At 37.6% G+C, this 12666-nt stretch overlaps 2 protein-coding genes and 1 long non-coding RNA gene across 5 annotated transcripts in view; 2 read left to right on the top strand and 1 right to left on the bottom strand.

The window, feature by feature from the left end:
• The first annotated feature begins 278 nt into the window (after positions 1–278).
• On the top strand, positions 279–4680 carry LOC146740572 (uncharacterized). The gene is made up of 2 exons (XR_014929908.1): positions 279–963; positions 4436–4680. It is a non-coding gene; the product is annotated as an uncharacterized LOC146740572 (long non-coding RNA).
• A 710-nt stretch (positions 4681–5390) lies between these two features.
• Positions 5391–12666, bottom strand: part of LOC102801661 (cell division cycle-associated 7-like protein) — a 21908-nt gene continuing 14632 nt past the window's right edge. Inside the window, exons 8-9 of one of the 2 annotated variants that reach the window (XM_085501266.1) lie at positions 10970–11106; positions 5391–5728 (exon numbers count right to left, since the gene is read on the bottom strand). In XM_085501266.1, coding sequence (XP_085357392.1) covers positions 5683–5728; positions 10970–11106 — 183 coding nt within the window. In that variant the 3' untranslated portion in view covers positions 5391–5682. Of the gene's footprint in view, positions 5729–8716; positions 8875–10969; positions 11107–12666 lie in introns of those variants that run through there. The other variant, XM_085501267.1, reaches the window with a different exon arrangement.
• LOC100374410 (pyridoxine/pyridoxamine 5'-phosphate oxidase-like) overlaps positions 9507–12666 on the top strand; it is a 27932-nt gene continuing 24772 nt past the window's right edge. Inside the window, exon 1 of one of the 2 annotated variants that reach the window (XM_085501270.1) lies at positions 9507–9582. In XM_085501270.1, coding sequence (XP_085357396.1) covers positions 9557–9582 — 26 coding nt within the window. In that variant the 5' untranslated portion in view covers positions 9507–9556. The remainder of the gene's footprint in view (positions 9583–12666) is intronic. The other variant, XM_085501271.1, reaches the window with a different exon arrangement.

The raw sequence follows: 12666 nt of genomic DNA, 5'->3' as shown, positions 1-12666 counted from the left end.
TTACAAAAAAAGTTACATTTTGGAAACCACACCCACTTTTGTGAGACCTCGTCCAAACTGTAACTCGATTAACTAGTCAACAGAATTCCGAGTTACAGGTAAAATACATTTTTAGTTGTTGAAGGTCCACATTTAGTAACTTGAACTTTAAGTAACAGTTAACCAAACATCGAGTTACAGGCAGCATGATTTTTTTTAACGTTCAACTATTAAGTATGTTGCCCATAACGCGAAGTTTTGTTACAGTAACTGTTGATTGGCCATAGTTACAATTTGGGTGTGGTTTCGCAAAAGGGGCGTGATTTATAAAATATGGGCGTGGTAATATTTGTAACTCAATGTTTTCGTAACTCGATGCTCGTAACTCTAACAGTTCAGTATATAGAATAGATATTTTGTTGTTTAATGTATTATGACGATAAGATTTGGTACATGATCTTCCCAGGGGATCACTGGTAAAACTCACGGAAAAGCGAGGCACCCAAGTGTTCTAGAAATTATGCTTCATAACAGGGTCCCTTTTCGACATTCTCAGAAATCAAAAAGAATGATATCGTTGCTAGCTTTATATATTGTGTAATATGCGGCAATGATAGTTTAATTTAACAATTATTTGTAACTAGTATAGTGTACATGTAATAAAAGAGTGTTTTTATATCGAAAATATATTTCGAGGGCCGATTTTTGAATTTGATTTTTACTAAAAGACCCCCAGAATAGTCTAGTGAAATCAAAACAAAAAACAATATTTGTTTACATTGAAATTAAGGTTGAAGTCGTTAACAGAGATTTTAGAGAAGCGGGAAAGTGCGCCTTTGCAAAACAAGATATAAAAGCAAATGAGATAATTGGGGTGTACGACGGAGAAATAATTGACAGAGCAGAGGCTGAACAACTAGAACGACAGTATGCGGTAACAGGTGAACGTTGTGGCATGTATCACCTGGAATATTCCGGCATGGTGTGAGTATATAATCAGCCACAATATTTGCCATAATATTTTCTTAGTGTTAGTAGTTATATGTAACACTACTTTCATACAATTTAATGTAAAACTAATGAAATGAATTATGCACTTGCTGTCACACACTCGCTCTTATCAACTAGCTCGCTCACACACACACACACACACACGCACAATGGCAATTCACCCATTCTCACGCACTCGCTTACCCTCTCCCACCCCAATTCATTGAACTCAAACACTCCACCCACTGACACACACAAACTCGCACACAAACTCACTCACCCACCCATTTGATCATCCTCCAACAAACTCACTCACAACTAAATCTAATTCACCCACAACTCTTACATTATCAAGCCACCCTTTCATTAGGTCAACCGCAATTCACTCATTACTCTCAACTGATTGACTAAATGAGTGACTCATTGTTTAATAAATTCCTTTCTACTCACCCACTTAACAACGAAATAATTCAGTAACAATCAGACATATATTATTAACTCACCAACCAAATGACTTGCTGAGTGAAACATTGATTTCTCTCTGACTTGCCCACATTTCATTAACCCATTTTAACTCGCACACGCTATAACTTAACTGTCCCACCTTACCACTAGCTCACTGATTTGTCAACCCAAAGATAGCTTCATTCGCTCACTTAATCAACACTAAATCTAGTTAATTCACTCAGTCATATGTACATTATATCAACTTACTCATTACACACTTGCCAACTCAAGCACCCATTCGCTCACCAACAGATTGACTCACTGTTGTATATATAAACACATCCATCCAACCAACCACCCACCCATCCATTCACTGTCATACTCAAATGACGCATCAATTAACCCTTTCACTCACTCACACACACATCTTCACTCACTCACCCTCACCCACTCAGCTTTACTCCCTCAGCCTCACCTTCACTCACTTTCTCACCTTCACTCATCTTCATTCACTCACTCACTCACTCACTCACCTTCATTCACTCACTCTCACCCACTCACCTTCATGCTCACCTTCATTCACCCACCCTCACCTTCATTCACCCATCCTCAGCCTCACCTTCACTCACTCACCTCACCCACTCACTCACTCACCCTTACCTTCACTAACTTACCTTTACCTTCACTCACTCACTCCTTCACCCACTCACCCTCATCTTCATTTACTCACTCGCCCTCATCTTCAATCACTCGCCTTCTCAAACTCACTCTCACCTTCACTCACTCACTCGCTCACCTTCGCTCACTCACTCACCTTCATTCACTCACCCTTACCTTCACTCCCCCTTATCTTCACTCACTCTCATCCACACCTCCATTCACTCACCCTCGTCTTCACTCACTCACCTTCTCTAACTCACTCCCATCTTCACCCACTCACCTTCACTCACTCATCTTTACTCCCACTCACTCACCCTCAGCTTTACTTACTCACTCACCCTCAGTCTCATCTTCACTCACCCTCATTCACTCACTCACTCACCCTCATTCACTCACTCACCTTCAGTCACACACTTTCACTCACTCACTCACCCACCCACCCTCACCTTCACTCACACTCAGCTTCACTTCCATCAGCCTCACCTTCACTCACACACCTTCACTCACTCGCTCACCTTCACTCACTCACTCACCCACCCACCCTTACCTTCACTCACTCGCCTTCTCTAACTCACTCTCTCCTTCAATCACCCACCCTCATCTTCACTCACTCGTCTTCTCTAACTCACTCTCACCTTCAATCACTCGCCCTCATCCACACACCTTCACTCACTCACCCTCACCTTTTCTCACTCGCCCTCATCTTCACTCCCTCACTCACTCACCCTCATCTTCATTTACTCACTCGCCCTCATCTTCACTCACTCGCCTTCACTCACTCACTCACTCGCTCGCTCACCTTCGCTCACTCACTCACTCACCTTCATTCACTCCCCCTTATCTTCACTCACTCTCATCCACACCTCCATTCACTCACCCTCGTCTTCACTCACTCACCTTCTCTAACTCACTCCCATCTTCACCCACTCACTCACCTTCACTCACTCATCTTTACTCCCACTCACTCACCCTCAGCTTTACTTACTCACTCACCCTCAGTCTCATCTTCACTCACCCTCATTCACTCACTCACTCACTCACCCTCATTCATTCACACACTTTCACTCACTCACTCACTCACACACCCACCCACCCTCACCTTCACTCACACACTCACCCTCAGCTTCACTTCCATCAGCCTCACCTTCACTCACTCACCCACTCCCACCTTCACTCACACACCTTCACTCACTCGCTCACCTTCACTCACCCTCTCCTTCACTCACACACCTTCACTCACTCACTCACCTTCACTCACTCACTCTCACTCACCCTTACCTTCACTCACTCGCCTTCTCTAACTCACTCTCACCTTCGCTCACTCACTCGCTCACCTTCGCTCACTCACTCACTCACCTTCATTCACTCACCCTTACCTTCACTCCCCCTTATCTTCACTTACTCTCATCCACACCTCCATTCACTCACCCTCGTCTTCACTCACTCACCTTCTCTAACTCACTCCCATCTTCAGCCACTCACTCACCTTCACTCACTCGTCTTTACTCCCACTCACTCACCCTCAGCTTTACTTACTCACTCACCCTCAGTCTCATCTTCACTCACCCTCATTCACTCACTCACTCACCTTCAGTCACACACTTTCACTCACTCACTCACCCACCCTCACCCTTACCTTCACTCACACACTCACCCTCAGCTTCACTTCCATCAGCCTCACCTTCACTCACTCACCCACCTTCACTCACACACCTTCACTCACTCGCTCACCTTCACTCACCCTCTCCTTCACTCACACACCTTCACTCACTCGTTCACCTTCACTCAATCACTCTCACTCACCCTTCACTCACTCGCCTTCTCTAACTCACTCTCTCCTTGAATCACCCACCCTCATCTTCACTCACTCGTCTTCTCTAACTCACTCTCACCTTCAATCACTCACCCTCACCTTCAATCACTCACCCTCATCCACACACCTTCACTCACTCACCCTCACCTTTTCTCACTCGCCCTCATCTTCACTCCCTCACTCACTCACCCACCCTCACCTTCATTCACTCACACTCACTCACCCTCACCCACCCTCACTCACCCTCACCCACCCTCACCTTCATTCACTCACCCTCATCTTCACTCACTGCCCTCATCTTCACTCACTCACCCACCCTCACCTTCAATCACTCACCCTCATCCACACACCGTCACTCACTCACCCACCATCACCTTCATTCACTCACTCACTCACCCTCACCCACCCTCACCTTCATTCACTTACCCTCACTCGCCCTCATCTTCACTCACTTGTCCTCATCTTCACTCACTCACCCACCCTCACCTTCATTCACTCACTCACTCACTCTCTCATGTTAATATCATCATGGCCATATATTTTCAGAATAAATCCACACAGTGAAAAGAAGATGTGGGAAACAAGTGGAATTACCTTTTTCCTGAACCATTCCAAAAAGCATTCCAACATTGTCACAAAACAACTGAAGATTAATGACAGGCCGTGTGTGGTTATGATTTCCAAATATTACATACCAGAAGGGGCAGAATTGTTATATAATTATGGTGATGAGAAAGCACCATTTTTTGCAAATTCACAAACTTTTCCAAATTAAAGTAATTTATGATCTATGTTCGAGTTGAGTTGTGTTGTGTTGTGTTGTGAACATGTAAAATAACAATAAAATTCAATATTTCCTTGACAAGAAATTAAAACACAGTGAACATGCTAAAAACATCAAAACATTAAAATTAAATGTCAGTTAAATTAAATAGTTTTACAGCATTCAAAAGTCAGGAAATACACAATTGAATATATGAAGTTTCACACGCAAGTGCCACATGACAGACTAATTGCTGAACATTTTCAAAATCGCTAAATAAATGAAATTTATGGTATATGCAAAATAAGGTTTATGTAAACGTAATGAAACTAATTTTCTTTTAAATTTACAACTATTCCCCATCCCAGTAATGAACTACTAGTAAATACCTTATTATTTTGACACAGATCAATGTATTTAAAACACCTTCATCTCTTTTTTTAACTTGCAGGTCATTACTACAGTAATTCATATGACAGGGGTTCCAGAGAAATAATTACATTCAAATGTGGGAAAATATTAGTTAATTAATAAACACAAATTATTTGTTTCATTATTTTAACAAACTAAAAATGAATGGTGCATAGTACTACTGTAGAACATATTATTCAAGCTGTTAATTGAATAATTTAACACAAAAAGGTGCCAATTGGGCAAAAGCAATGTACATATCACCAGTGGTATGTTGGTATCCATTGTCAGGTATATTTACTAATCTATTAACAATCAATTGACAAGTTTCAAACAAAACTATTTTTTTAATTAACAATGTTGATTCATTTTAGTTTCAATAAACATTTTCAAATTATTGAAAAAACACTTCCCAAGATAGAATTTAAACACAGCTTTACATTTCAACTTATAATAAACATAGTCATGCACAGAGCATACAATTTCTAAGCACATGTCCTTGTAAGTGTATATGATCCACTGTTGACGCAATTCTTGTATTTTATTCATCAGCCAATGACGTCCTGGTTTGTGTCCTGATTAATTATAGAGTAATAATACATCATATTGGATACTGGCACTATAAAAATGGACACCCTAAAGTACATTCCAGGGTTCTTGCGTTCCTGCGTTTTGCAAAAGAAAAACAATATATCAAGTACAATTAGATTCATTTAGCTTTAGTCAGATATGAATTTTAAATATAAAACAAAAGTCAATGAAAATATAACATTGTTGCAAACACAATTAAAGTAGGAATTTGGAAGGTAAGTCATGCAATGATCAAATAAGATTGAGACAGTTGGGGATTTCCAAATTACAAGGCCCCCATGAATTCAGACCCATTTTAACACGTAGCCAGGGTAGTGAAATTAAACGGTACCCACCGAAAAATACACAGCGTCAGAACCCTGACCAACACATTGAATTAAAGTCCAAGATTGGTCGGTTATGTACGTACTTATCCAGAGTGACTTCAGACCCATTTTAACACGTAGCCAGGGTAATGAAATTAAACGGTACCCACCGAAAAATACACAGAGTCAGAACCCTGACCAACACATTGAATTAAAGTCCAAGATTGGTCGGTTATGTACGTACTTATCCAGAGTGACTTCAGACCCATTTTAACACGTAGCCAGGGTAATGAAATTAAACGGTACCCACCGAAAAATACACAGGGTCAGAACCCTGACCAACACATTGAATTAAAGTCCAAGATTGGTCGGTTATGTACGTACTTATCCAGAGTGACTTCAGACCCATTTTAACACGTAGCCAGGGTAATGAAATTAAACGGTACCCACCGAAAAATACACAGGGTCAGAACCCTGACCAACACATTGAATTAAAGTCCAAGATTGGTTGGTTACGTACGTACTTATCCAGAGTGACTTCAGACCCATTTTAACACGTAGCCAGGGTAATGAAATTAAACGGTACCCACCGAAAAATACACAGGGTCTGAACCCTGACCAACATATTGAAATAAAGTCCAAGATTGGTCGGTTATGTACGTACTTATCCAAAATGAATTCATAACCATTTTAACACGTAGCCAGGGTAATGAAATTAAACGGTACCCACCGAAAAATACACAGGGTCTGAACCCTGACCAACATATTGAAATAAAGTCCAAGATTGGTCGGTTATGTACGTACTTATCCAAAATGAATTCATAACCATTTTAACACGTAGCCAGGGTAATGAAATTAAACGGTACCCACCGAAAAATACACAGGGTCAGAACCCTGACCAACACATTGAAATATAAAGTCCAAGATTGGTCGGTTATGTACGTACTTATCCAAAATGAATTCATAACCATTTTAACACGTAGCCAGGGTAATGAAATTAAACGGTACCCACCGAAAAATACACAGGGTCAGAACCCTGACCAACACATTGAAATAAAGTCCAAGATTGGTCGGTTATGTACGTACTTATCCAGAGTGAATTCATAACCATTTTAACACGTAGCCAGGGTAATGAAATTAAACGGTACCCACCGAAAAATACACAGGGTCAGAACCCTGACCAACATATTGAAATAAAGTCCAAGATTGGTCGGTTATGTACGTACTTATCCAAAATGAATTCATAACCATTTTAACACGTAGCCAGGGTAATGAACCAATGCATTGCCTGATATTAAATGTTAACTAACGTTTTAGTACATATGTATAAGCATTCAGTAATTTTAATGAAAAAAAAGTACATTTATCTTAGTAATAGTGACACCTGTTGTTTAGTGTGATGAACCCCCACGGTTGGGTACAGGAGCATAGAAGTTTTTAATTAAAATTGTTTTCCATAAGAAAAATGAAACCATCATACATGGCCTTATAAACAGCCTTTTACTTCATAGTGGGGTGGGTGGAGTAAAGCTGTGATTATTTTTATTACTTTCTGACCATCTAGTTTGCCATTTACCATGTCCATATAAACTAAAGCTCCAGCCAATATCAGATTTGACTACTTGTTTCAAGCTATGGCACTTGGAAATGAGTGTTGTGACATGTGGCAAATGTCCAACTGTCTTGGTTAATAAGATTGGCTATATTTCAACTAGAAACAGGTAAACCAGTATACCTGTATGTACGAAGCCAGTGATCGTTATTCAAGCCAAAGAAACTGCATCTATTTATATAAATACACATGGACAGAGAATATTTTCTTGGAGCACTAAATGTGACAATTGCCCTACTGTCTGTGATAAATATACCACACCAGCTACATAGTGCCCGACGAGGAGTTGGGTAGGTAGTGAAGAAAAACATTGACTGAAGCCTGGCAGAGGACTGAATTGTTGTCAACAGCAACAAACATACTGGGAAAGTCAAAGACAGTGAAAAAACAAACAAACAAAAAACACACAGGCATATAAATACTAACTTTCTAGGATCTTTATTGACTCCAAGTAATCCAGAGTAGAACGAGATGAATCAACGCTATACTCCGCCATCTTTATTTTAATATTAGATGCAACCATTATTCTGTAGGGGACAACGGGTCATAACTTGAGGGGAGTTAACACCCATGATTTTTAAAATGCCTTGATCAATAAGAGTCTAAGTTACAGGGAACATTATTTTCATTTTTCAGTGGACCAATAAATGCATTTGACAGGAAAATAGAAAAACTCTACCACAACAGCAATTAGAACAGCTTGCTGCATTATAAGTATCACTTCCCTGTCAAATTAGTGGTTCATGCTTATTTGAATCTGAACATAACAGGCCAATTCTATCACACCTTGCTAGGCTTGAACTTCCATCCAATCAGAGCATTCCAAATGAACATGATTCTCCACAAAACTAGAGGGCGCTCTGACCAAAAAATTGCCATGATCTAAATAAAAAGAACTGATATATATATATATATATATATATATACATACATACATATATATATATATATATACATACATACATATATATATATATACATACATACATATATATATATATACATACATACATATATATATATATACATACATACATATATATATACATACATACATATATATATATATACATACATACATATATATATATATACATACATACATACATATATATATATCAACAGATAACAAAAACTAATCTAACTTAGCATTTGTCTCCATCTTGAACAACAATTCTTTTAACTATTAAAAACTCTGATGAAAGATCAATAAACTACGAATATTTATAATAATTTTAAAAAAAGAACAACACATTGGCTGGCAGTTGGAAATCTTTACAACCCTGGACATTATACTTTGAAGCTGGAAGAAAAAACAAAAGATGCAGACATTATTTTGAAATTGAAGTTCCCTAAAATATCAATGCTATCAAGTAAGATCCTGAATTAATTTCAACAAACAAGTCCTGCATTGGTTACAATAGTTGACTTAAAAACTAGACGTTATAGGACAGTTCCTGTAATATTTGGTTTAAAAATATATTATAGTGCATATTGCATGTTCTACGATGTGTATATAGAAGGTGAATGTGTTATCACTCAAAATGTGTCATGAGCTGAAAACACAGGAATATCTGTTTCAGGAGAGAACTGCAGATTTTTTTTTATGAATTATTAGCCCTCAAATGATATATGTTGCAAGTGCAAAGTTTGAATGCGATCTGCCCGGACATGTGCAAGATGCATTTATTAAATAGTTATTCCCACAAAAAAATAAAATTGCGAGACAAAACGCTTTTTTCTATTTTTTTTTTTTATTTTCTATTTTTCTATTTCTAAGGCAAAATCAAGAAATAACCCACATGATGACTAGAAAACAAATTATTATTATTGTAGTTTTGAATCTAACACAATGTCTAACAGTTCATTGAATCTGTGATCGGGCAAATACGTCATGAAGTGGTTAATTTGACTAAAAATAGAAACTTTATTCATTTTAGTAGGTATATAAATTAACCATTTTTCGACGAGCAACGAAGAATCATATGGATTATTTTTGGGATCCAAACAGGTTAGTGACAATCATTTATCTCAATGAACATGTTGATGGAATTCAAGCAAAATGGAGCTATGTGAGCGATATTTATGTTACAAACTGATCATGAATAAGGCAGTGTATTGTCACACAGACCTGTAGACGGCAAATTCATCAGCCTGCGCAAAACTATACTACATTGTACATTAGTGTTTCCGCTAAAAAAAACTTATTTTTAACAAAATTTTGCCTACGTTTCATAGCAAAATTGGCAATACGAGAAATATTCCAATAAATTTATATTATTTTTGTATTCAAATATAGCAGATTCACGGTGTTACTTTGAGAAATTTAGTGGTATTCTCTTCTTGTATTTAGTCAAATGGTACACTCTACATCTCCAGTTGAGCAGGGTAAACCTGGAGTTGTACAAAAATGCAATGTACTGCAGTATTTGTGTACAACACAGTGACAGTAAAACAGAACTAGAATGCATGTGCAAGCAAATATAGGCCTATTGAAAAGAACTAACTTATAACTGTAGTAGGCTACTGAAGTGTGTTTTCAGGCTTTTTAGTTGTACCTGCATAGAAACATCACCACAATGAATGCTACAAGAGAGATTTAAAACGTTTGTTTGGTTACATGTATGCATACCAGGAGTTGATTTTTATATTCATTTCTGGTGGTGAACATTCAAGAAATATATAAAAACACTACCATCTTTCTAGTACAGTTAAAATTTCTCGATTTAAAATGCACAATCTAGACACAACTGAATCACTATCGTTACTGTTCATTGTCAAATGAATGACTTAATTTATTCAGACACACTAATCTATTAGTTTGTCTGTTGCCTTAAAACTATCTAGAGCACAGCAACCTTATGCTTTTGATGACAGAAATCGTCAGCAATATTGTCAAAATGACAAACAATCCCATGGCAACATTATAATTAGGATGATTATTTTTCTGTACATAAAATGCTGCACTGAGTATAGAATATAGTATTTTCTTGTAAAATTTACCTAAAAAGATCTGATAAAGTAAAATGTACAAAAGCATGTACCTGTTTATAATTAACAAACAATCATGGCCAACTAACCCAGAAACCATGTTTGATTTTGATTTTCACCACATACTGTATTCGGTACAGAAACAACCTTATAGCATTATTTCCTTTTGGCAACTCAAATGCTACATTGTTACAACAGCCACATATGTAAATTTCACAATTTTCTCCAGGTCGCTAAATTAAAGCAGTTTACCATATTATCAATTATACTGGTATATATTTTTCATTAGATTCAGATAACTCCTAAATTAATTATTCCGGGTAGTCACTACTCATACTAGATGTGGACTAGTATTCCCCTGCTATGAGGGTACTACATGAACACTATCAAAGCCACTATTCCCTTACCTATCTAGATACTGCTTAACATTGTCATATCCACTATGTCGAGCCAAATGGATCAATATACCAGTTGCATGATGTCCAGTTTTTTTGCGACAGAAACTACAATTGCATACACCGCGACAAGGAGGACATGCCCAGTTCTGTAAAAAGAAAAGTAAAATCATCATCACATCCTAAGCAGTTAGTCACACACACACACACACACACACACACACACACACACAGTTACACATAATATTCACATGTAATTTTAAGGCGAGAGGGTCATCGGCGAGAAGGTCATCACCAAGCAATAACACACGCTAAAAACCCAAAGGCTCATAGGTAGACGCTTGTTTGTAAACAATGACACGCTATGGTTATCTGACGCCCCCTCCGCTTTACAGATATATACAGGGAAAATCACCTACAAATCCAATATTGTGCTGAATTCACTTTGATAAGTGGTTATACTATATTATACAGGGCTTGAAATTAACAATCAATTGGTTATACATGTATTATGTTCGAATCGTGCAAACAAATATAAGCACAAATAAATGTCCCACAACTCAATTTATGTAGGACACCATAACTTTGAGAAAAATCTGGTGAATGTAAATTTCCAGTAGAAGCCAAGTTGGGCTATTAAATTCAGAAAAGGGTATCCCTAGGACAAGAGTTGATAGTCTGTACCCTTAGGCTACTGATAATTATGAGCCTTGTTATAACATGCTTTGTCTGAATTAAGCCATCTGATTGGCTGGAGCAAAGTCTTGTATCTGTCACTTGAAAATAATTATTTTTTCTCAGAACTGAAAAAAACGTTTTTTGAACTGTATCGAAAATTTACTGATCAAAAAACAAACAAAAAATAGTGAAAGTATTGCATAAATTGTTAAAATTGAATATTTGGCAAAAAAAACTCCTGCAAGGTTTGTGCAAGTTGTAGCTTCATAATCTACAAGTCATACAAGTGCTCTTATCGATGCGTCTTCCATTGCCATGATAGAGGCGTGTAATTGTAAAACTAATTCACATTTTTATGATTCAGCATACAATCAACAAATTCTTCTATGGCATCACTGATTTTACCTCAGGTTTAGCTAACAATACAACATAATTTATGTGACATTATCTATCACCAAAAATCACCAACAGAGATCTTGTATCCGCTAACAAATGCTTCTTAAAAACTCAAACAATTGTAATATACTGACTAATTTTTAACCTTTATTATTTTGCCCATCTGAAATCATTTCCTGACAAATATAATTCAGGGCAGTAAATGGGTAGGGTATTCCCGTCATATCATGAAGATTTCATTCCACAAGCAGGCTGTTTACTCGGCAAAGTGTGCCCTATAACAGGACTGATTTTTTAGGGTTCCCAGGGCAAAATGGAACCCCCCCCCTCCCCCACAAACCAATTTTTTGTTGCTGGAAAAATAGGTCTTAAAGAAAAATGTATGCAACTGTATGATGACTTGAACAAACCAAAAAAATGTTGTGGCCACTGATTTAATTCATTTTTACACTTGCATTGTTTATAAAATGTGAATTTCATTTTCGCAAATTACAAATTTCATAACTATAGTAAGATGCTTCGCAAGATGACAATATCAGTGACTATATCGGTCGTACGGCTTAAGTGTCATTGCAAGCTTGATTGCTCTCGTCGCATAACAAAAAAAACATTACTAACATTTCTCTACAAAACAA

This window comes from Saccoglossus kowalevskii, chromosome 7 (assembly GCF_978046115.1).
Source record: "Saccoglossus kowalevskii chromosome 7, keSacKowa6.1, whole genome shotgun sequence".
Taxonomy (NCBI): Eukaryota; Metazoa; Hemichordata; class Enteropneusta; family Harrimaniidae; genus Saccoglossus; species Saccoglossus kowalevskii.
The sequence above is the reverse complement of the archived record's forward strand: the minus strand, read 5'-3'. Positions and strand labels throughout refer to the sequence as shown.